General features: G+C 38.3%; 1 protein-coding gene across 1 annotated transcript in view; it reads left to right on the forward strand.

Moving 5' to 3' along the window:
- LOC126176447 (dynein axonemal assembly factor 4-like) overlaps window positions 1-27,265 on the forward strand; it is a 118,946-nt gene that overhangs the window by 16,988 nt on the left and 74,693 nt on the right. Inside the window, exon 3 of the mRNA XM_049923603.1 lies at window positions 1,556-1,717. Within this exon, the coding sequence (XP_049779560.1) occupies window positions 1,556-1,717 (162 nt within the window). The remainder of the gene's footprint in view (window positions 1-1,555; window positions 1,718-27,265) is intronic.

The raw sequence follows: 27,265 nt of genomic DNA on the forward strand, positions 1-27,265 counted from the left end.
GCTTAAATTTTTTTCAGTAACTGCTAGTTGATTGTTTGCACCTTCACTCTTGATGAGGCAGCATTCGTTAGATGTGTTTTAATCAAACAATGGAAAATCCAGGATGGAATGTAACAATACAAGAGAAGGAAAGTTGCTACTCGCCATACAGCAGAGATGCTGAGTTGCGATAGGCGCAATAAAAAGATTCACACAATCATAGCTTTCAGCCATTAAGACCTTTTTATCAGCAGTAGACACACATACACACGCGCGCACACACACTCACGCAAATGCAACTTGCACACGTGTCTACAGTCTCAGAGAGCTGAAAACAACACTGTGAGCAGCAGCACCAGTGCATGATGGGAGTGTGTGTGTGCGTGTGTGTATGTGTGTCTACTGCTGACAAAGGCCTTAATGGCCGAAAACTATGATTGTGTGAATCTTTTTATTGTGCCTATCGCGACTCAGCATCTCTGCTATATAGTGAGTAGCAACTGCCTTCTCTGGTATTGTTAGATGTGTTTTAATAATTTTCAGATCCAATGTTTGGGTGGTGCAGTTAAGGATAGACATCAATAGCATTGATGAAATGCATGGTTTGAAATTATAAGTGGACATCTGGTACATTTATCTGTTTCCTACAATAAATAACAGGTGCTCCCTACAAGGACATCAGATACAGAACCCTTCGAGGCATGCTACAGATGTGCCCCAAAAAATTAAAGGAAACATGTGACTTATGCTTGGTGGTGCAGCCAGCAATTTCCAGACTCATTGACGAAATGATATCTATCATAACACATGGATACGTAAAGGAGAACAGTTTTATGGCCTGCGTTTTCCTCTGACCTCAAATTCTGTGAATTATTGCATTTTAAGCTACCTAAAAGAATTGGTTTGTACAGCAGACTTTCGTAGTGTGGAGAGATTTTGTAAACATGTCATGGAATCCTACAAAACAGTTGGATACCCTTTGGAGGTGTGATTGAAATGGCACATTCCATAACCCTACTAGGTCACGAATATGTAGAAGCAAGTGGATGACATTATGAATAGTTGATAAGAATTTTGTAAAATGTAATTTCATTATTCTGCTGGATTATGTCTGTCATGAATGTTTTGATGGTACATGTTGAAAATTTTATTTTGATTTTCTTGGCAGTGCAAATGTGTTGACTGCCATTTTGTTGTTCTAGTGTTCATTATGGAGGACAGAAACATAAAAATTATCAGAACTGTTAGCATTCTGTGGATGTTAGTTTGCAGAGAGAAGAATGCAAATATTGGGTGATGCACAGTATACTCTTTCACTCTATACCTTCTCAACCATCTTACTATTTTACTTTTTGTCTGTAATGTTCTCCTTTCATAACAACCAACATGTAAGCTCAATGAAACATTGGTAATGAATGTAACATTGATAATGTGATTAATCATTTGCAACACAGTTTGTCTGATATGAGAAACTGGTTGTTTCAGACCTAGTTTCAGCAATTACACTTAGTTGTTTCTTTCTTCACATATTTTACAAGAACTGTACTTCTTTATATATTTTGACATTATTTTTCAGAGAAAAGACATGACTTGCAACAGTTAGCGGTAAGACAACAAATAGCTCTTGATACACAAGAACGAACAAAAATTGAAGAAATAAAAAATAATGAAAGAACCATAGCTATGAAGGACCTACAACAGTGGAAAGATTCTGCAAGTATGGATGCCGAAGATTTTGGTAAGCAATGTATGTATATGTTAGACTTCAGTGATATATAGGGAGATTCTTATTAACCTTTAAAAACCTCCAAAACAAGGTCTGGTTGATCCTGACTTGCTTAGAGGCACATGTGGATAGTAACAATCATCTGCGAACATTTTATAAAGCAGCTGATTTTATGAAGCCACTGTTTTGAAATTAGGTGTCAAACGTGTACTGCAACTGTGACATTGTTAATAAATGCAAATGAAGCACAGAAATATTTCCTGATAACATAAGGGGATGGATGTGTACATACTCCACAGAAGAATTTGTGAAACAAGGCTGTAGAACAAATCAAAACTCTGTTTATTATTATATAAAAATTTTGAGCAAAGTAACCTCATTCCAACATTACAGGGCATAACACTGTGCAAAGAAAATTATCAGACACTATGAAGTACAGTGTGGTCTGTACTTAAAAATAAAAACATAAAACTATTACTGTAAACAAGGAGAGATACATTTAAAAATAGCCATAGTGCAAAGATGATCATGAACAGTGTCATTAACTGAACAAATACTGCTGAGTGGACAAGCAAACAACACGTTTAGAAACAGCTGTATGGCTGTATTTTTTAAAAAATACAATTGAGGAATAAATTTTATTAATTTCTAGGTAATACATTGTTATTACCCAGATATTTAATATACCTCACCAGTGCTAACGATTTTAGTACAATCATTGTTCCCATACATCATACACAAATTACCAGTCTGGACATTCAAAGCTGCCTATCAGTCTGTTACGATTCGAATGAATATTTTTTCTTATTCAGCTTTTAGTTGGCTGCACTGCAACAAATTTGTATGCAACAATAACATTCTCGCTGCCAATGCAAAGCAATTACTTTTGGTGGAAGTACAGAGTACAAGCACAAACATAAAAAATCTATATAAGTATTGTTATTTTGTACTCAATGGAGTGTTCAGTACGATAAAAGACAAGTGTTTCCTATTATTATTGATAATTGCAAAAGTTGTTTATGAAAAGCAGAAAGATATTTTGTACAAGCTTGACAAAGTATTGAAGCGATGTTTAATATATATATATATATAAATATAATAGAGGGAAACATTCCACGTGGGCAAAATATAATTAAAAAGAAAGATGATGAGACTTACCAAACAAAAGCGCTGGCAGGTCGATAGACACACAAACAAACACAAACATACACACAAAAATCTAGCTTTCGCAACCAACGGTTGCCTCGTCAGGAAAGAGGGAAGGAGAAGGGAAGACAAAAGGATATGGGTTTTAAGGGAGAGGGTAAGGAGTCATTCCAATCCCGGGAGCGGAAAGACTTACCTTAGGGGGAAAAAAGGACAGGTATACACTCGCACACACACACATATCCATCCGCATATACACCATGATGTATATGCGGATGGATATGTGTGTGTGTGCGAGTGTATACCTGTCCTTTTTTCCCCCTAAGGTAAGTCTTTCCGCTCCCGGGATTGGAATGACTCCTTACCCTCTCTCTTAAAACCCATATCCTTTTGTCTTCCCTTCTCCTTCCCTCTTTCCTGACGAGGCAACCGTTGGTTGCGAAAGCTAGATTTTTGTGTGTATGTTTGTGTTTGTTTGTGTGTCTATCGACCTGCCAGCGCTTTTGTTTGGTAAGTCTCATCGTCTTTCTTTTTAATTTTTTATATATATATATATATATATATATATATATATATATATATATATATATATATATATATATATATATATATATATATATATATATATATATGAAATTGTGGTTTCTAGCACTACATGATAAATCTGCATAAGAAAACCAACATCCCCCTGTTTCACTTTTCAGTTCACCACTTTTCGAATAAAACCTGAATTAAACATCGACAATTTCAACTTTGCTATCAGTAATGTTTATTTTTAAGTACAGGAGGATAAATATATAGAACAAAAATGTTCTTTAGGTTATGCAGCCTTTTATGTATCCTCACTCAGCTTGTAAGTGGTTCACTACTGCTTGTTTCTAGGGGAATCTAGTAAAACACTAACTGCATAAGTATACAAAGCGACCTGTATGAGGTAATGTACAACAAGTATGCGATGCACCTAAAGTACAGGTAATTTGGGTATGATCTTAACTAACCAAGGCTACCAGAAAAACCACCAGTCTATGATTACATACCATTCCTTGTCACATGCTTGTGCCTTCTTCAGATATGTCAAACTTAACCCAGATACTTGCAGCACTGCAATTTTCCTACTAAGCAAGTCCACATTTGTGTACTTAACACCAGACTTGTGAACTACTTCATATTGAAACTCACTTAATATCTTGTTAGTCAGCTTGAAGGGTCTTTTAGTCTCATACCCACTTCAAGGATCCATGATCTGTAACTACTTTAAATTTATGACCATATTAATAACAACAGAAATACAATATACCAGATATTAAACATAACATCTCGTTTTCTGATAATTGAATAGTTGCACTCAGCCTCGTTCAGCTGGCAAGATGCATATGCTACTGGATGTTCCTGACAGTATAGAGGTAGCGGTGTAAATGTGGAAACCCAGTTTGTTGTGCTTCAAAAATTAGCCAAAGCTAATTCACAATGTTTTAGCAATGAATGTAATATTATGAAACACAAAAACCAAATATGTAAAAAATTAAAAAAACATTTTCTGCTTGCACAACAACTCGTTAATTTTTCAAGAAGTGCGGGTAATGTGGAAACGCCATAAAATTGTGGGAAACTGACTACTTCAAACGAAAACTATTAAAAATGTTAGAAACTATTTTATTTAATATTAAATTTAAATTACACAAAAATATTTTTAAACACAACTGTAATAGAAAAATGCTTCATTAGCGAAGTTCACTTGCAAAACTTGCATATGTAAATATCTCCTTCATTTCCGGCACACAAAGAGTGATTCCACTCCTCACACACTACACACTTAATCCACAATTCTCCCCAAACGTCTTTGGAAAATGCGTCTCCACAAAAAATTCAAATGGCATCTTCTTCAGTAGGCTTTTCTTCCCCAACTGGGTGATCCAAATCTGACTTGCCTGAAGAGACAGTTGGTGCATTGGGCTCTTCATCTGAATCCTCAGATAACTTAAGCCAATTTTTGCATGGTTTTCTAGGAGTAGCTTCACGTTTTTTCTTGCTTTCAGCAGGTGCCTTAGGAAGCTTCTGTTTACCCTTCACTAAGGAGTTTTCAAGGTGTGTTTTATAAGGCGAAGATGTCAAAACAGCTGATGAACCTGGCTTATGACCTCTGTTGGAAGCTTTCCTCTTTAGAGGAGGAATTGGCATGATATCTTGTGGAGACACACACGTGTATGATGAGGTATTTGACAACGATGTTGACCTTCCGCTTTCTCTTTGGCCATATTTACTTGGGCTGTCAGTTGTCACAAATCTGAATGCATTCTGAGTGTCTTTGTGTCTGAGGTCAGTACTTCCACCTGGAGATGCTGGATTCTCATAAGTTCCTCTCAGACTTCTGGCCTCATCTAAAGCTGATGTGGCAGCTATAAAGTCGATTTTTGCAAAAACAGTCCTGTCACTTGGGAAAATTCCAGTCTCCAAAAATCCTTTTACAGCAATAGAGCCAGTCTGGCACTTTAGGTAGGCTTTCCCAAACAACTCAGATATGTCATATGATCCTAAGGGCCAGCTGCTGTGCCGCAACCATTGGCAAACATACTCACATAATAGGTTTTTAGAGTGCCCATAAAGGTCTTATCAAGTGGCTGAGTTTTATGAGACGTGTGAGGCGGCATGCTCACGATTGTAACATGGTTCTCCCATGCACATTCTATAACTTGAAGGTTTCTGGCATGACTGTTATGCCCATCAAGAATTAACAACACAGGAGATTCTTTTGAGGGGTGTGCCTTAGAAATGAAGTGGTCAGACCACTCGGAGAAGAGCACAGTTTGAATCTAGCCTGAAGGATGACATTTACCAATTGTTCCAGGTGGTGCTCCTTTCAGTAGAGTATCAGTCCAGTTCTTCCTGGGGAAGATCATTGGTGGTATGAAAGTACCACCAGCACCCATATAGCAAATGACTGTCACCAGGGATCCTCGCTCTGCTGATGTGAGGACACCTACTTGAAGTTTATCTTTCAGTCCAATTACGTCTGGTATTCTGCTCTGGACTACAGATAGCCCAGTCTCGTCCATATTGTATACACGATCAGCACTATAGGAGTGTTTACTGTACTCGGCTTCCAAAATGTCAAAAAACTTGTCTACAGCTTCTTTGTTGAACCCTTTTGCTCTCGAGAATGAGGTCCCCATAGGTTTGTGGATTGTGAGTTTATTTCTGTGTCGTCTAAGAAAAAGGTCAAACCAAGCTCTACCTGCAGCATTTGAAGTAAAAGGATGATTAATATTATTTCTTTCCACTAGCTGATAGGCCATATTCTTGACATCTAATCTGGTAAAGTCATAGAAGTGATTATCCATTTCAATGAGATACTATACCAACTGTTTCTCAATAGCATCAGGTAGTACAGGCTTACGTCCAAGTCTCGAAGAAACACATTCTTCAGGTGACATATCACTATGCACAAATCTTTGAAGTGTCGTCTGAGGTACACTGAAAGCTTTTACTGCTCTTCTTTACCCCATCTGCTTTTCCCTTAAGGCTATTATAGCCTTAATCATGTTTTCAGCACCCCAGTTCTTCACAATAGCTCTTGGATTCCGATCAGTTAGCTTTTTTGGCATCTAGAAACAGACGCAAAATGTATTAGAAGTTATGTATTGTGGAAACATTTCCACAATGCCATTGTAGGTATGCTTCCACATTACCTACACAATGGCCATTTTAAATTTCGATAGATTACATTAAGCAACTATCCATTTAAAGTTGACAAAGGACTACTAAAACCTTCTACACACCTCTCTTTATAAGCTATCAGACGTAAAGAAAGATAACTACAAAGTATGTATTTAAATATAATACCACAACTTACCTCGAAAAAGGTTTAGAAAATGTGCGAACGTAAATTGCATCACTGTCATGGCGTGTCTGTTGCTCAACTGACTGCTAACCCTCTCCCGTGACAAATAGGAACTATTGCAACAATTTCTGGCTGCCCCGCTAGTGTGCAGCACTCTGCAGGCCAGATACTAGACGTTTCCACATTACCCACACACTTCCACATTTACACCCCTACCTCTACATTTTGACTTAAAATAGCAAATGTCAGGGAAAACTAATACAGGATCTAATATTAATACTTCTTTTAGATTTTGAAATGCTGTCTGACATTGTGATGACCAAGGAAACATAACAGTAATCTCTAGTCAATGGTTCTGCAATTTGTGCAAACACTTTGACAAACTTTTGGTAATAATTTGCTAATCCAAGGAACGATTGTAGCTATTTTACTGTCTGTGGAACCCTAAAGTCACACACAGCTGAAGTGACTTGAGGATCTGTTTGGCTGATAATACACCCAAGGTAATTAACATGTAAATGTGCAGAATGCCATTTGTCTGTGCTGAGCATGACATGAGCTATTCTTAATTGTCAGATTACTTCTTGTGGCTGTTTCAAGTGTTCATCTATATCTTTAGCAAAACTGTGATGTCATCCAAATATACTATACACTTTTTGAGTGCTAAACCTTAAAGGACTCCATCTAACAAGCACTGGAATGTTGCAGGTGTGTTCTGTAATCCGAAAGTAGCAACTAGATGGTGCTGTAAACACTGTCTTAGGCTTATCTTCTGGACATACTTCAGTTTGGTGATACTACTCCTTAATATGTTGTGGAAAAGAGTTTATACTGCCCCCGGTTATCCGAAGTTTCTGTTATATTAAGAAACCAATATGTATAGGTTACTGTACATTTATTTAAAAATATTTAATCACAACAGAATCGGTATTTCTTCTTTCCATCAGGTGACTTTTTTGGTACAATTACTGTACTTGTTGACTGGGGACATTGCTGTGTTCCGTTAGGTCTTCCTAAAGTTGCTGATCTACGTACTGTTCTGTCAAAGACTGGTGGCACTTTGGTAACCTGTATGGCTTTCAGTACACTGGTCTATGATTGCCCTTTAGAATCCTATGCTGTTTGATGAGTGTGGCTGGCAGTGGACCTTCTGAATTAAATAAATCTTTGTACTGAACTAACTATGATTCCATGACCGATCAGTCATTACCCTCTAAATGACTGGCTTTACTAGGCAACACAGGTGTGCTAATGGTTTGCTTGACACTGCTCTCTATCACTGGCCTTTTGATATCTTCTTCATTAAGTATTTCTAGTGTTGCTATTACCAAGCCCTTCAGAAGACTAACACTGTCCATTCCAAAATTATCCAGGTTTATTGACTCCATAACCTAGCTATTTATGTCCCTAGCATATGGTATACTTCTTCATTTAAAACAATGATGTTTATAAAAATATCATTAATAGACAGCAGTTTGTCAAACATAAAGCTTGCTCTGGTGTATTGAGATCTGTAACCCAAATTAGCTTTCCTGTACCAGCTGATACTCTGTCATGCGAAACAAATTTTAATTCCCTTGTACACAGCTTATTAGGCACTACCTCAGCAATGGATATATCTTGTCACACAGAAACAATTGCAAATTGCCGTAGCCATCAAAAACAAATTCCCCTTGAGTTCAGCTGCTTGTTGCCAAAAGTTGATTTTAGCATGATCCCTAACCATAAAGTCTAATCCAAGTATTGCAGAAAATCCATTCCAGTTGCCAGCTGACAACATTTCCATTTGTTCACAAAAACGCGTGTTTTCTACCTAAGGCTTGAGCTGTGTTGTCCCAACTGAATCTATCCTATTATTCCTTCTGCTCTTATCCACGAGGTCCAGACTCACAACCAATATGTGTGCCCTAGTATCCACTAGAAATTTGTTCTTCTTACTCACCGAAGCTATCAAGCAACAATCCATCTCAGCGTATGTTTCTACAGTATTGCAGTGCACTGGGAATGCTTTCTGATGGAAGGAACATTCCAGTTTCCTTTTACCATTTAATTTGCCCAGCTGTTCATAATCCCAAACCTTATGCCAAAAGCACTGGCAGCTATAGCATTGCAGTTGGAAACATTGTGCCTTCAAATGTCCTTGCTGGCCACAACAGAAACATTCCTTACCAAGTGTGAATATCTTTAATTCACTACGCTCTTTTGTTGCACTATCTATTACTTGTAAATTGGTGGCAATGTGAAGTACTGGGTTTAGCAGTTGCACCTGCTGTGAAAAATCCAGGGGTATCCGTCTCAGGAAAAGTTGTAAGACCTTATCTTCATGTAGTCTGTGTCAAATCATACGTCAGTGCATTTACGTTCCATATCCTGTCAGAAAATGACTGAACTGTTTCATTCACTTTCTGTGTCAAACTCTTGAGTTTCTCCCTAGAAAATTGTGCACTATTTTGTTTTCTGTACCTTTATCGTAAACCCTCTGCTAACTCTCCAAATGTAGGTACGTTATTGAGAACTTCATGATGCAATACATAGGTCTTAGCCTTGCATGTAATAAGTAACTTGGCCATCTACAAACATGTTTCATCTGACCAGCTTCTTAACTCAGCCCTTATCTAACACATTGTTTACAAACACAGTAACAGCAAAGGTCCCAAGTTCGAGTCTCGGTCTGGCACACAGTTTTAATCTGCCAGGAAGTTTCAAACACAGTAACATTCTCTATTGTTTTCCCCAAGAAGGGAGTTATGAGATTAGCTGAAGGATCAACACTTGAAGAGGGGATTTTTACTACAGTTTTAACTTCATGCAAATCTGATTGTGGTTGCTGTTCTGCAAATAAAGCTTGTAAATACTGACTTAGCTGCTCATTCAGTTCTTTTTGTTGTTTATTATCCTCTAACATTTTGGAAACTTGATCCATAAGAGCAGTTATCATATCACTAGTACTAGCTGACTATCTGCACCATGTTTGTGCAATTTACTTTTCCCGTTTCTATAAACAAACATACTAGTATCACTTGCAAACACCAATAATTACAGTTGTGATTCACAACATTTACACCTAATCCTTATGCCTCATCATTCTCGAATAACACTTCGAGCAGTCGCCCACTGTGTGCTCATATCTTCTACTTGCAATACAGGTCAAAGGTATAAATTTATCAAATGGTGCACTGTGGCTCATTAAATTACAAATTTTACAGTGTGCTTGGATGAGGTACTCTTGCCAACTATTACTTTTAAGCAGAGAGAAATCAGCTAGCTAATTAGGCCTGTAGAAATTAATTTGCAGTTTTTGAGTCCTGTCCTGTACATGGCAACAAATACAATTTCTCTGAGAACAATTAGCAATGTTTTTCAGACACACCCTACGTGATACTGTAGTGAATGTTGAAGTGCCAGACTGGAAGTGATTCTGAATTTGTCGTCTTCCCATTCCTATTTCTGCTGGGCTGGAGCACTTCCAACACCCAGTTTATAGGGGTCATCCACTCTTGGGCTGTAAACCCATACTGTTTGTCAGGATGAAGGCAGACAAGCCTGTGTGGTGTCACCAGACCCAATAAAACAGGATTAAATTTTGCTTCATTTGTTTCCCTGAATACATCTCATCATTGTATCTTCAGCAGCTGGTGATTTAGTTAGCTGGTGAGGAATCTACTGAATCCAGTGGCTGGCTCAGGCTGCTGTATTTTGCTCTGCAGCCATGTGCTCAGGCCAGAGTTGTTATAGTAAGCAGGTTGTTACCCATGGCGTGGAAGGCACACCCCGTCAGAAGCTCTGTTTGGAGATGGTGGTGACCACAGCATGTGTCATTGTGTCTCATATGCCAGTCTGGGAACACTGTCCCTCACATGTCACTCTCAGTGTTTATTTCATAAGGTGGCAGGAGTATGACCAGTACTGGAACAATCTCATACACAAGATGTTACAATATAATAATCAGAGAATTGAGTACCAGCAACATGAAAACCATCGCTCCTTCTGAGTGACTGCGTCTAGCAGTATTTATGATGGTAAACAAATTTGTTTGAGTGTCCTTACAGCTTTGTCAAACTGCTGATGGGTGTTGTTGTGTCCTTCTTAGCCCTTGTTACATAATGTTATGGAGTAACATGAGGTATTGGAGTCAGGATGTTGTGCATTACTCTAACCCTTTTCCACTGAGCTCAGTCACACTCACACACTGAAGTGTTGATATCGCAGTCTTGTGATCATCTAACTATGTTGCAATGTTTATGCCTAGCATGTGACTCGTGTTGACACTTCTGTGTGCTTGAGCAGTGCCATTCTGTAAGGACTTCGAAAATGTAACTCTCCTGTTCCCTTACTTTTTGATGTGTGACAGGTAGCACAGTGTTTTCAGTGTTACTGCACTGTTTCTCTTGGTTCATGACTGAAACATTTTATACATTTTGTGACCAAATTCCTTCATTTAAGTGTGGCTGCCCCATGATATCTTTAAAATATCATTATTTAATACATGAATTAGTTAATTTTATCCTCTTTCAACTTGTCATTTGTGAGCTATGAAAATTAAATGTGACATGTAGATATTGTCTCTGGATATACCACAAATATGAACAGGAACCTTTTCAAGAGACAATTGTAAGTAATGGACATACAAATTTATATTACATACCCTTTATTATTTATAATAGTTATAGAAGTTTACATGCAATACCTTTATTTTTTGAACTGAAATACTTATCAGAGAAAAATATGCCAATAATGTGAAACTCAATATACCAGTAATCTAAATGTTATTCTCAGTTTGCCATGGTGATCTTTTAGTGTGGACACACAAGTGATGAAGTCCAGGCAACAGTAATGTATTCTTTACCAAAATTTGTTCAGCACTAATTTATGACATTCAGAGTGCTTTCTTTTGTCCTTCTATTTGCAAAAAAGTCCTTTAGTTTGAAGCATTCCTAATAATCAGAGGTACAGAAAGGTACAGAAAGTTGGCTAAAACCCAAAATAGATAGCAGTGAGAGTTTTGAGGAAAATGAAAGTGCACATGGAAAGGATAGGGTAATAGGAATTGGAGGTGGGTTATTTGATGCAATAGGCAGGAAACTCAAATCCTCTGAGATAGAAGCTTAAGCTGTGTGTGAGATTTTTTGGGCAAGGCACAGTATCAAGGGTGAGTATAAACTTATAACTGGATCTTTCTATTAACCACTAGAAACTTTAGAAAAAATACCTCAGTTTGCTGTCACAAATGTTCCCCCATCATACTGTCTTCATTGGAGGAGTCTTTAATCATCTAGCAATCAAACAGAAAAGATATGTTTTTGGTAAGTGGTCACTATGATGAAACATCCTGCAAAACATTACTAAATGTCTATGGAAGCCCACTCATGAAGCAAACGTATTAGATGAAAAGCAAACAGACCAGACCTCTTAGAAGGCATCCATACTGCAACTGCTACTAGTGATCATGATGCAGTGGTAGTAACAGTTGTCATAAAAGTACAAAGGGCAGTTAAAACAAATAGGAATATCTACATATTTAGTAAAATAACAACGGAAGTAATGAATTATTGATAATATAATGTCAATGGATAGATAGAAAATCTACTCACGTAGTATGCAAGTCAGAGATTACTACTAAAACAACGTGCATGAGTTAACAAGAGTGGAAAGCTAAGTGCATTGTCTGTAACAGAGGTGGGAGGGGTGGATGACAAAAAGTAGACAAGTCAGAAAATGAAAGATATAGAAAACAAAAATGGAGTGAAGAAAGGAGTAGTTACTGTGAATAAATGCTAAGATAGAAGAAATTAACGTAAATTAAGGCCAGTTGGGTGGAAAAAAACAAGGACATGTTGTAGTCCTAGGTCCCAAGGTCCCACCTGTGGAGTTCTGAGAAACTGGTGTCTGGGGGAAGAATCCAGATGGTGCATATGGTGAAATAGGCACTGAGGTCTTGACTTTCATGTTGTAAAGCATGCTCTGCAACACGATATTGTGTGTAGCCTGTATACACCCTCTGCCTATTTCTATTCATCCTAACTGATAACTGTGTGGTAGTCATGGCAAATAGGCCAAAGGCCAAATAGTGTTTACAAAACAGCTGGTACATGACATATGTCACTTCACAGGTGGCTCTCACTTTGATAGTATATGTTTTGCCAGTTACAGGCCCTAGCAAATCTTGCAGTGGGGACAGTCACAGGGGTAGGAGCCACAGGGTAGGAAGATGGGTGGAGGAGGAACATAGGGTCTGACAAGGATATTGCCGAGATTGGGAGGGTGATGGAAAGCTATTCTAGGTGTGGTGGACAGAATGATCTCATTTCAGGGCATGATTTTAGGAAGTCATGGCCTTATCCAAGTAGTTGATTTATACATTCAAGACCAGGATAATACTGGATGACAAGTAGTGTGCTCCAAAGTTGTTTTTTGGAGGGATCAGCAGTACCAGGATCGGATGTGATGGCCTGGGAAATCTCCTTTTGAACTAGGCTGTTGGGATTATTATGTGCAGTGAAGGCTGAAGTGAGAGTGGTCCTGTATTGCTGTGAAGAGTCTGCATCTGAAAAAATACATTTGCTTCGAATGACAAGTCAGTATGGGAGGAATGTAAAGGATGGCAACTGTTAAAATGTAAGTACTGTTGTTTGTTGGTAGATTTGATGTGGATGGAGGTGCATAACTGACCTTTGGTGAGGGTTAGTTCAAGATCAAGGAAAGTGGCGTGGAATTCGGAATAGGACCCTGTGAAATTTAATTGGGAGAAGATAAATAGAGATTCCAGCGATTTTAACAGGTCAGCCTCACCGTGAGTCCATATGGCAAAGATGCCATCAATTTATCTAAACCAAACCAAGAGCTGGAGACTTATGGATCCCAGGAAAGCCCCCTCCAAGCAACCCATGAAAAGGTTGCCATAGGAAGGAACCATCCTGGTTCCCATGGCTATACCCCTGATGTGTTTGTATGTCACCCCTCAAAGGTGAAGTCTTTCCTTCTCATCCCGTCTGCTAAGTCTCCCCTGACCTGGCGTTCTGGGTGACTTTTCTGAACAGTACTGCTTTCCCTAAATCTCTCCAGTCCTTTTCCTTCAACCCTCTTCCTTCCCCTTAAAGTCTTCTACATATTTAGTAAGTAAGATAAGGAGGCATTTGCATCTCATCTGAAAGAGGAACTCAAAACTTTTATTCTAGGCAGTACCACGTAGAAGAAAAATGACTCAAGTTTAAAAAATAGTTGAGCATACACGGGATAGATATGTATCTTGTAAAACAGTTCATAATTGGAGGGACGCTCCATGACATACGTTCACTGTAAAGAAATTTCTAAAGAAACAGTAACTTACTCTTAATCAGTTTAAAACAGAGCATAGGCCCATAGAGAGAGAAATGCTGAATGTAATTTGTTTGTCAGCCAAGAGGGCAATGCATGAAGCCTTCAGTGACTACCTTAGCAGAATCTTGTTGAAAGATCTCTAAGAAGTCCTGGTCATATGTAAAGGCTTTCAGTGACACCAAATTAGTGTACAGACACTCATTGATAACACAGGACTGAAATTGAGGAAAGCAAAGCAAAACCACATATACTGAACGCTATTTTCAAGTGTTCAAATACTGAGGGAGATACAGATGTGCTGCCTGGGTTTATGTCTTGCACCACTGCAAGGATAGATAATACAGATAGTAGTGCCAGTGGTGTTGAGAAAAAACTAACATTAAATGATTCAGTACAGAATCTGCAGCTGAGTTTGCTCCCGTTTCAGCCATAATATACCATAGATACCTTGAACCAAAAATTATGCCTATGATTCGAAAAAAGCACACATCACAACTGTCAGCAGGAAGGACAAAGAAGTGATCCACAAAACTACCATTGAGTGTCACTGATGTCTATCTGTTGTAGAATTCTAGAGCATATTCTGAGCTCAACCATAGTGCGGTGTCTCAAACAGAATGACCAACTCCATACCAGCCAACACGGAGTCCAAAAATATTGATCATATGAAAAATCATCTTGCACTTTTCTCATGTGATATCTTGAAATCATATAGAAGCATTATTTCTTAACTTCCAAAAATCATTTGAATCACGTGTCACCTCAATGTTTAACAACAAAAGTATGAATATATTGGGTACCATAGATAACATTGGCATAGAAACAAAACAAGCAGAGATATTCTCTTCAATTTTTTAATTTCTTTATATTCATCTGTTCGTCTCTATAACTGATAGTGGGCAGACATATTACAAATTCCACCGAGTTAATATTGTTAAAAAAACCTGTTTGTCTCTATAAGAGGTAGCGGGTGGACGTACGAAGAGTTCTGCCTTATTAATATTGTTCAAAAATGTGTATTCTAATCGAACATTAAAGAAGTGTTATAAGTGTTATTTGGGAGATGAAATGGTAGAGCACTTGCCTGCGAAAATCAAAGGTCCCGAGTTTGATTCTCGGTCTGGCACACAGTTTTAATCTGCCAGGAAGTTTCATATCAGTGCACACTCCACTGCAGAGTGAAAATTTCATTCTGGAAACATCCCCTAGGCTGTGGCTAAAACATGTCTCCACAATATCCCCTCTATTTTATACACATTCATTATGTACTTTAATATCACACATAATGCTAATTTACATTTTAATCAGTATACATTATATCTCTTTTACTAATCCTGTACTTAATATCTAGCTCTTCTGTTTTTTGTTTTGGTTATAACTATCTGAAAATTTCACCTAATGTTGGAGTTAGCACTTTTATATCTAGCAATCATGTGGACAACATTCTTGATTTCCAATCACAAACTCCAGGTGTCATAGACACTTAATTAATTCATTCTTCATTCTCATTCTCTGTACTATTTTTTCTTCAGTACATAATAGTTTCATTACCTACAGTAGCTTGTAGTCTGGAGGAACTCTGGGCAAATGAAATTGTTCTTTCCAACACTCATAAACATAAAACATAATAATGCTAGTGGAATATAGAATTCAAATATACCATAATAATTCCTACAAAATGTGTGACTACAGTTATGATACTGTCCTTTTCCCTTTAGGAACAGTATCTACCATATACCTTACATATGGGTTGACCCTATGAGTGCACTTCCTCCTCCTTTTTCAGTAGGTACGCCCGGGCGCTGATAACCTCGCTGTTGTGCGCCCTAAAACACCAATCATCATCATCACCCTCTTAACTCCTATTTTCCTATGGTGCAGGTCAATCCCCTTATTGGTGCCCCTGTTCACACAGTACAGGTCAGCCTTTCCCAGGTATGCCTATCTCCCTTTTGTATCCAATAAATGCTGGGTGCGCCCCCCCTTATCCTTCCTGAGTAGGACTCATAGTTCATTTCCCAAGTACGCATCTTTATGTACTCATACATTTACTTATGCTGTACTCGTCCCACTATCCTGTAAATCATCAGAACAAATGTTCAATTGACATTTCTGAATAATTATCACAAACCCTTCCTCTCTGGCTTATGCTCTCCTTAATTACTCACACTTCCTACTTAGGTATACTCAATGTAAAATTAGCATAGTTCTTCTATACTTATGTACATAGGTGGTATGGAATGATCGTTGTTCTTGAACCATCACAATAAACAACAATGTGTGCATATATCATGATGTACGCATACCTCTTCCCCTACAATACTTGATGGTTCTTACATCATTTCAATCTCTCCTTTCATTGTTTACGTCTTCCATGTTCCGTTGTGTGTATGCTTAAGTGTGTGTGTGTATCCTGAGTCTTCAGCCTATTTATTTGAAATAAGTTGAAGGTTATTGGAAACCACGGAAAATTAGAAGGACTTCAGTGATGGAAGTATATGAATATGTAAAGAAGGAAAGATAGACATAAGACCTAAGAAATGAAAAAGTAGAAATGGTTGCCAAGAGTGAAGAAGAAAAAGAAGATAGCCCCAAAGACAGGAAACCCTTCCCACACCCCTTCCCCAGCATCCCTACTTTGCCGGTACTTGAGTGAGAAGCCAGAGGAGGTATGGTGTTAAACATGTCCTACAGAACGGACGTTCTCACCTTCGCCTTTGAAGTCCCCAAAGAAAATCTTAGCAACCCCTATTAAATGGCAAATGATGAAGAAGATGATGGGTACGAAACTTATCGAAACATTGCGAGAAGACAACGCCACCACTCGGCTGATAACCCAAGAAAAATTCATCACTGGTGATGAATCAGTCACATGTGTATGCAAGGGTCGTTTGAAAGGTGTGCTGTGTGTTCTGTGTTAGCCATGAATTATTTTTTAGTGTAAATCATGCTTTAATCTACAATACCCACCCCTTCCAAAACCAATACAAACCCACTCATCTACATCACATTTCATAAAAGGTTTAAAATATTTTATACTAAATAGAAAATTATACACTATGATAAAATAGCAGAAAGGTCAAAGGAGTATATAGAGGGTCTGTAAAAGGGCTATATACTTGAGAACAATATTATGGAAATGGAAGAGGATGTAGATGGAAATGAAATGGGAGATATGATACTGAGTGAAGAGTTTGACAGAGTACTGAAAGACCTGAGTCGAAACAAGGCCCCGGGAGTAGACAACATCCCATTAGAACTACTGACACCCTTGGGAGAGCCAGTCCTGACAAAACTCTACCATCTGGTGAGCAAAATGTATGAGACAGGCGAAATACCCACAGACTTCAAGAAGAATATAATAATTCCAATCCCAAAGAAAGCAGGTGTTGACAGATGTGAAAATTACTGAACTATCTGTTTAATAAGCCACAGCTGCAAAATACTAACACGTATTCTTTACAGACGAATGGAAAAACTGGTAGAAGCCGACCTTGCGGAAGATCAGTTTGGATTCCATAGAAATGTTGAAACACGTGAGTCAATACTGACCCTATGACTTATTTTAGAAAATAGGTGGGAATTAGATTAGGAAATGAAACACTTCAAGTGGTAAAGGAGTTTTGCTATTTGGGGAGCAAAAAACTTATGATGGTCAAAGTAGAGAGGATATAAAATGTAGACTGGCAATGGCAAGGAAAGCATTTCTGAAGAAGAGAAATTTGTTAGCATCGAGTATAGATTTAAGTGTCAGGAAGTCGTTTCTAAAAGTATTTGTATGGAGTGTAGCCATGTATGGAAGTGAAACATGAACAATAAATAGTTTGGACAAGAAGAGAATAGAAGCTTTTGAAGTGTGGTGCTACAGAAGAATGCTGAAGATTAGACTTGTAGATCACATAACTAATGAGGAGTTATTGAATAGAATTGGAGAGAAGAGAAATTTGTGGCACAACTCGACTAGAAGAAGGGATCGGTTGGTAGGACATGTTCTGAGGCATCAAGGGATCACCAATTTAGTATTGGAGGGCAGCATGGAGGGTAAATATTGTAGAGCGAGACTAAGAGATGAATACACTAAGGCGATTCAGAAGGGTGTAGGTTGCAGTAGATACTGGGAGATGAAGAAGCTTGCACAGGATAGAGTAGCATGGATAGCTGCATCAAACCAGTTTCAGGAGTGAAGACCACAACAACAACAACAGTCATTAAGCTTATTCTGTATTTTTATACAGACATAAAAGATTATGTTCAGTTCATGTCGCCTAGATATCATTCTGTTTGAATAGTACCATTGTATACTCATTTCATTTCATGTCTAGAGATCACTGTTGATCGGTGATTCTCTTAAGTGTATTATTTTCTGTCATATCCAGTTTCCTGTACACTAAACTTATAGGATAGTTTAAGAATTCAGTAACAGACTTCAGAATAGTTTAAGATTTGAAGGGAATTCGGTGGAGGAAAAATAGTACAGAAGAAACACCGAGAACAACTAGGGACCCGATGTTCGTCACTCCGCCCATTAACACAGAATGTTAAAATCCCTGGGGGACAGATATGTCTCTGCCCGGATCCCATGGATCTGAGATTAACCTCACTTGCTTACTTAAGGACCAATACTTCTCATTAAATTTTGTGTGAAAGCCTCCCCACAACAAAAAATTACCACTTTACTAGGAAACACCACATTAAGTAAAGTTATTCTATTTTCTATTGGGTCATGGACAAGTTTGAATTCTTTGCACAAGTCATCTGTGACATTGCTATTATCATAAAGTTTGGAAAAAGCAACAGTCGAAACGTTTCTGGAGATATTCTTGCGACAACTTTTTGATCGATTATTTCCTCTACCTGTTCCTCCAGATTACTTATATTTATTAAGTCTAAAGTGACTAGTTTTGACTTGTTTCTCTTTAAAATTTCTTTCCACATTACCAACTTGCGTGTTAACGCCTGAAATTTGTGAGTGGACTATAGGAATTAATGTATCCTGTTTTTCTAAACTCTCTTTTAAGGCGTGCAACCTCTGCTTTACAGCATCGAATGTAACATTGCATATACTTTGAAATGATCCTAACTTTTCGCCAAGTTCAGTTTCTACATTATTACATTTGTCTTCAGTATCAAATTGTAACTTCTGGATCAACTTCTGAAATTGGTCATTCTGCTTTTGGCTAAGGTCGGTAAACATTTGATATATCTGGATAGTCAAGGAATTCATTTTTTCAATCTAATTGCAAACTCTCCACTCTATCATTTAAGGTGTTGAATTTAGAACTTAAAACCTCACTCTGTGCTTCTAGTTTTACACTTAAAGTAGCACGTAGTTCCTTTCTTATATCAGCCGAATCCACCTTCTGTTCATGTAATCTATCATTTAACTGAGTATTTACTGAATCTAACTTAAGACTTAGTTCTTGTCTTACTGAATTGGCACTTTGTGCATCTAATTTTTCACTTAAAGTTGCAATTTGAGCATTTTCAGCTGTACTTTGGTCATCTAATCTCGCATTTAGTTGAGTATTTACTGAGTCTAATTTAAGACTTAGTGCTTCAATTAAATTTGCTACATCAGTCCAGTCTGGCATATCTTTTCTCACTGTCATGGGCATGGCTGGTTCTGATGTTTCCCCAGTTTTTTGAGTATTATCCATATTCCTCTTACTTTTAGATCTAGTGAACATTAAAAAAATTCAACTCTGAGTATAATAACTTTACTAACAGTCTATTATTGACAATGTCCTTAACTTCACACTCAAATAATTATTGCCTTTAACTCACCCAGCTTTGAGTTTTAGGTTGTGATGGTGAGCCGCTGTGGAATCAGTGCCAGTGAACAGTATGGGCACCAGCAGCGTCGAAGTTTTGTTTCAGTGTCGGTGCCGGTGAATGGATTTGTAGTCAGCACTGGTGAGCAGCAGCTGGCGCCGTTGGCATCATTTGCTGGTTACGGGGTCCACACCACCGCAATGTGTGAGTGCTGCTTACTCTCCACACTGGATCTTCATCATTGAATAGATCTCGTCGTAACTCTTCTTAGTCTAAACTGTTGAGATTTTCCTTATGTCTTCTCTTGTATGGTAGTTATTAATTTTCACCCCTTTTTACTGTTTATGCAGAATCAAACTCTGCGAAACAATTCCCCTGTCTTGCTACTATTGGTTGCTATGGCAACTCACAATATCTTCTTATCTTAATTTCGTTTCAAAATTTCTCTTTCTTCGAGTCCCGATCACATTGGTCACCATGTTCTAACAGTGACAAGAGAAGCGGTGCAAAACTGGATTGCAAACTTCACACTTCTCTGTCTACAGTTGTCTTACTTGAAACGTTTAGCCGATCCTCTCCTGTGGATACTTGGCTACGTCGATCTCCACAACTTCTCTGAAAAAATAATGCTGGTTAACCTCTCTCTCTCTCTCTCTCTTTCTCTCTCTCTTGAAATAACTCAGTCTCTCATTTCAGTTCAGTTCAGTTCAGGTATATCTTCGTATCCCCAAGTTTCACATAAGCATACAAACTTTTGCAAGTCAACTGCATCATTAACCATTAGATACTATTAAATATAATTACAATGTGGTGGGTTTAATAACCACCAGAAATTCAAAGACAGGTCTTACTTCTAGCACGTCTAACACCAAGATTAAGTAAGAGTCTCTAGACAAAACATGTTTCAGTTGTCTATAACAATTACAATTATTTGACCACCAAGAAATAACATGTAATTACTCCTTGTACTTTCCATACAGGTTCTATGGCGCGAGCGGCAAATGCTTGTTGGCGTCACTCGTCTGATGCAGCTCCTGTCCTCCCATGACCGATGCCCATCCTCCACACACAGACATGTGTTGCGCAGTAAATAGGCTCTCTATCACAGTTATCTTTAAAATATCTCGGCAGAAGGTTGGGAGGTTCCACAGGGTATATATGGCCCAAGAGATCCTGGAAAAACCTGGGAATTTTTTCATCCGAGAGAAAACCGGGAAAACCTGGGAATTTTTTAGAATTCCAGGGATTTTTCATTGTTTTAGCTTTCAGTTAAATTTTTGAAATTTTAACTGGTAAGAACCAATACTCTAACAAAGGATATTACTGTATCCCGCTACTGCAGAATAATACTACAGCCTTAAAACATGAACAAGAGAAAAAAGAAAATAAAACTTAAATTGCAAAGGTAATGCGCCATATATAAAATAACACAGTGCTCGTAGAAGCGTCTACCAACAGCAAAATGTGTCAAAGGCTTTCAGAAGACTATGCAATGCTTCATAACAACAAATTGCCTTCAATGAGCGTGACGTCACAACTGTTTACATTAGATCATTTAATCGGTTATGAGCGGGCTCATGCACACACGCAATTGTGTCGCGTATGAGTAGTACCTTCCCTCGCTTCTGTCTACAGATACGTGGCTGTTGGCTGTGTAAGCAGCAGTAGCAGCAACCAGCCACGTGGTACCCGGCAAAATTTTACTGACGCGCCCAAGGTGCCAGATTCACGCGTGCACAGCCCGCCCAGATCTAGTGGGGGGTGGGGGCAAACTGAGGTATCTGGACCGGGTGGCAATTTCAGGGGAGGGGGCAAATTCATATTCTTGTGGCAAAAAACCTTATTTCCCAAAGCACCCAGCATCCAGCACACGTCGGTCTATCGATTATTCATACGATTTTGAAATGAAATGCACCCCTGCTGGTTTTGAACACATTCTAAGTTGCTTTCTGAATGAATTATATGTTGATTTTTGAATGCATGCATAGTGTATATGATGTCTCTGCCAGAGGAATCCTCGTCACATCTAGAAGTAAACTTTCCAGTAGACAAAACGGGATGGGGCTATAGGAGCTGAGCGGAATAAAGATGAACCGGTGAATGCCAACTGCTGCTTGTTCATGTGGTTGATTTGGTTTACAAATGTTCAGCATTGTTATAATTACTAGCGAAATCCATAGATTCAGACTACCAGAGGGGAAATAAACGACTAACAGGAATAACAATTAAGAAAGATTATGTATTATCTTCTCGGTGTTTCCAAGAAAGTGAAATTTTGACAGAAAATTTTTGGCCAGATGGCTACACTTGGCAGAGCCAGTTGAAGTCCCTGTATGTTTAATTTCCACTGTCCTGAAATAGTTTTATGGCATCCATTACAAAATATCCATCTTTGAGTTCCACAGAGTAAACTGCAGTTACGTGCAGTAGAAGAATATTGTCTGAAGAGGCGTGGCACTGGACTGCACACTTAAGACCAAATAATGTGTCGTAAAATTCGTCGAAGTTATATGTTGTATGTATCAGACTCTTCAGAAAGATGTGCGCTACAAAATAAACTTATTTTTGAACTATTGGCTAGTTTCAACTGTTTGCTGCATTTAAAGTGCACATTTTCATCTTCTAGCATGTATGGCATTATGACATAATAAAAAACCAAACATGAGATAATGCAGTGCTGATACTCCAAGAAAATTTACACCCCGAGAACCACAATGAAAAGCTTCATATCAGGTTGAGGCCTGCTTCATTGGGATTCTGCACATTTTAGTATGGTTCACGAAATTCTGATGCTTTCGGAGTATCCTGCAATGTCTTGCTTCTTTTGTGACATAATGTAAGATCTTTTAAAGTTTTACACGTACGTACATACGGGCTTCCTACGTCATCGTAGCTGTGCAAGTGGGGTGCTGCCTGTTACCTGGCGCTCTCTGGCAACTGCAGAAACGAACCTTATTTTCAAAGTAAATTTCCTTTTATGCTAGATGAACTGTGTGCGAGAACGTACGATGAATTTTTTAAATCATAGAGCGTTTGCTCTCTTTTAAAAATCAACTCTTTGATGACGAGCCCAGAAGATCAAAGATTTATGTCGGTATTAAAAATTTTACTGGTGTATTTGTGTGATGTATCTTAAAGTGTAACATGCGCTAAACAAATCAACATTATATGTGAAAGCTTACATTCTCTTGTAGCTTATTAATCTTTGAGACTAATGTTATATGCGAAAGCTTTGCTTTTCTTGTAGCAACACTATGTATATTAATTTAAACCATTAACTTTTCCTGTTGGTGGAATTCGAATTTATACATTTGTAACACAAAAATATGCAGCGTACATGTTGCTGCACATCGAAGATCTTTCCAAAATGTGTTTTTCCCCTGAGTTTAGTTTTTTAAAGTGCCGGGAAATTCTATGCTGCTATATAAAACCATATCCATTCAAAGGATAAGTTTTACAGTTCTGAGGGAAAGTATACTGTCAACTTAACATGGAAAAAGTGTATTTTCACCCGGGAGAAAATGTATTTTTAACTGGGAGATCCGGGAATTTTTTTTCCTTGTCCGCGTATACACCCTGTTCCAGAATTTACGTGTAAATAATTCTCAAAGCACTACAACGTGCCCAACACCTCTCTGCCATTTTGCTATTTAAATCCCTTATTATGGTCCCCTTGTTCTATGCTTCCTCTTATCATAGCATGTTGCAGAATATTGCTTCTGAGTATTTCACTTTTTACAAACAGTTGTGTAGTTTCATGCTACTTTAACACTACGACAGAGTTCAGAGTACTTGTGAGCGATATGTGCCAGTCTAGAAGGCCAGATGTTTTCAGTAGGTAGTAGATCTTGGGAACCAAGGGCACCCATACGATAGTTGTCTGCAGGGAGGGGGGGGGGGGGGGCTAGATGTGGCAGTATGAAGTATTTTTAATGTTTTGTAAGATGAATGGCAACTTGTAAGTAGCCATAGAGAAGTTTCAGTTCTGATTTCTGATCCTATTAAAAACCTGCACAATATCAACTTTTAAATCACATTCTTGAGTGAATAACATTTGATAACATTATAGTTTTTTTCTTTCCCTGAGAGCTATGGGGGGGGGGGCACTGCGAATCCCCCTTGCCCCAGAGGTGGGTGCCCTTGTGGGGAACATGTTGGTCACAGGAACAGTCAGAAACGTTGTGTATTGAAGTAGGTAAGGACAGCATGAGTGACATGTGCCCTTGTGTTATGTTGTCGGAAGATAATATCACAGTGACCACTAAAGTCACCAAGCTTTACACATCAGAAATTTTATGGCTGTTGTAATCTTCAAGCAAAGACTGGCTTGATGCAGTCCTCCATGCTACTTTATAGTGTGCAAGCCTCTTCATCTCTGCAAAACTACTGCAGTGCACTTACATTTGAAATCCTGCAGTCTAATTGGCTCATATGGTGAAAGTAATTTTGAGCAGGTGTGAACTTTAATTACAGGTCACTTTTAAGTTAATTAGTTTTCAGGATACTGAAACAGGTTAATGGAAAGATTGAAATGCTGTCTTTTTTTATAAGTGGTGTCAATATTCTCACTAGCTCACACTAATTTGTCCATTATACTCAGTAGTAATAATTTCAGTTATTAGTTACTCTTCATTAATATGGTTTCCAGCAAAACTAACTGTAACTAAGTATCCTTTTTTAATCATTGAATTGAAAATTACTAGCTGAATAATAAATTAATAAGAATACTGTGTGTACTGCTTTATGGAAAATTTGAGTTTATGTATCCACAGTATGTTTAGCCAGACACAATTGAAAAATAAAGAAAAACATTGATTATTTAACAGGGGTAGAATAATAGTAGTTGGAAAAATTTCCATGGAAAACGTTCCAACTTGCTAAGTTTCATGCCAGCATCTGCTTTCTTTGCAACTGGAATTATTACATTCTTCCAAAAATCCAAGGGTATTTTCCTTGTCTCATACATCTTGTGCACCAGGTGGTATAGCTTTGTCATGGCTGGCTCCCCAAGCATATCAGCAGTTCTGAGAGAATATCATCTACACTGGGGACCTTGTTTCAGTGTGTGTCTCTCAGTGCTCTGGCAAATTCTTTTTGCAGTGTTCTAGTCTATCTCATCTTCACCTACTTCCTCATTTCTTTCTATAATATTGCCTCCAAGTCCATTTCCCTTACATAGAAGGTCTATATATTCCTGCCATCTTTCAGCTTCTGTTCTTGGCTTAGTATTGGTCTCTTGCTATTCACACAGCTGCTTCTCTTTTCTCCAAAAGGCTCTTCAACTTTCCTGTTAGGGGTATCTATCTTTCCCGTAGCTGTATATGCTTCTATAGACATACATTTGTCTTCTAGCCATTCCCACTTAGCTATTTTGCACTTTCCATCACTCTCATTTTCAGATGTTTGTACTCCCTTTTGCCTGTTTCATTTGCTGCATTTTTGTATTTTCTTCTTTCATGAGTTCAGTTCAGTGAATCCAAGAATTTCTATTGGGGCTTGTCTTTTTAGCTACTTGATCCTCTGCTGCCTTCACTATTGCAACTCTCAGAATTATCCATTTTCCTTCTACTGTATTCCTTTCCTCTGTTTGAGCCAGTTGCTGCCTAATGCTCTCTTTGAAACTCTCATCAACCTTTGGTCCTCCAACTTATCCAGGTCCCATCTCCTTAATTCCCTATCTTTTCTCAAATTCTTCAGTTTTAATACACAATTGATAACCAATAAATTATGGTCTGTGTAGACATCTACCCTTGGGAAAGAAAAAAAATCTTCTCAGTTTTCAAGCCGTGTCAATTCGAATAACATTCTCGAGCTTTCGATGGCTATTTCCACCATTGTCTTCAGGAGTAAAAAGCACTGGCTGCGGGGGCTAGCATGGGTTTCTGCTTATATAGGCACAACTACAGACTCCGGCACCAATCAGGGAGGGTTGAAATGATGCATGTACAAAAGGGGCCAGCACCACATTTGAAATTGCAACTCCCGCCTCCCTAAAAGCATCACGCATCCAACTTTGCTTCCTTTTGGTATCCAAAGCCTGCCTCCACACCCCACTGAGTGTGTATCCCTGGGCCCTGGTAAAATTGTTGCTCACATACGTCTGTGAAACTCAACATGCTCTGCAAGACATGCAGCAGCTTCCCAGGCCAGTATGATCTCGGGACTTGTCTCCAATCAAGCACTTGGGGGATATTATATGATATGATGAGAAGTGACTCATTTGACTCATCAATCAACAGCTCTTATAGAACTACATGAACATATTGAACAGACATTGCATAACATATCCTAGGACAGTATCCACATTTGTGAAATTGACTAGATGCTAGAAACAATATCGCTCCAGGCAAATGCCGGGATGGTTCCTTTGAAAGGGCACAGCCGTCTTCCTTCCCTGTTCTTCCCTAATCCGATGAGACCGATGACCTCACAGTTTGGTCTCTTCCCCCAGAACAACCCAACACAGAAACAATACCTGTATTGCCGCCTTTATTAATATGGATGTTTAAGCATGGGTCAATACCTGGTACCTGATGACTGCTTGTACTATTGATCTGTTACAACAATAGATCTCGAATGAATTGGATACCTCTAAAAGTACTGTTTTTTCTGGTAGGGTATAATCATATCACTGAAAAGCAAAGATACCAAGTATAGATGGAGCATCTGCATAAGTCTCAAACATTGATCACAGTATCTAGCAAAGACTCTGACATTCCTGTGGAACTTTGTAATGGAGAATGTTACATTCCCATCATGTCTGAAAAACAGTAAAGTAATATCAATTGTACAAAACAGAAAATGAAGCATTGAATTATGATACAAGGTAAACAATGTGGTGGAAGCTTTTTACTCTGATTTTCAAGTGATAAAGTGTGGGGTAGCACGAAGCTCAGTACTTTTACTCTGATTTTCAAGGGATAAAGTGTGGGGTAGCATGAAGCTCAGTACTTGATCAACCGCTGTTTACACTGGGCATGTGAATGATATGGCAGCATCATTAAAATAAAATATAATCATGTACGTAGATGCCACATCCCTCATTGTAAGTAGCAGCTCAATAAATGATTTACAGTGTATTTTTAATTAAGAAAATGCCCAGTGCAATTGGTATAGATGCACTATTAAAGATATACTAAGGACTATTTCATCCACAATTATCATTTCATTTAATAACAACAATGGAAATTCCTTGATGGAATAATACCAAAAAAATAAAGGAAAGGGAACCAGTCAGTTATAGCTGGCTGATGTGCAGCACTTAAAAACACTGAGCAGAATACTAGCTGTCAGGCTCTTGCTGTTTCTCCAGCAAAAGTACACACATTCACATGTCAACAAGGAAAATTCAGAATGTAATAATGGCAATATTATGAAAAAGTTATATTGCTACTCACAATGTTGAGTGACAGATGACAGCCACAACAAAAAGACTGCTGAAAATGTGAGCTTTCAGCCTAAAGGCCTTCTTATGAAGTACACAACAC

The sequence above is a fragment of the Schistocerca cancellata genome, chromosome 3 (genome assembly GCF_023864275.1).
Source record: "Schistocerca cancellata isolate TAMUIC-IGC-003103 chromosome 3, iqSchCanc2.1, whole genome shotgun sequence".
In the NCBI taxonomy this organism is placed as follows: Eukaryota; Metazoa; Arthropoda; class Insecta; order Orthoptera; family Acrididae; genus Schistocerca; species Schistocerca cancellata.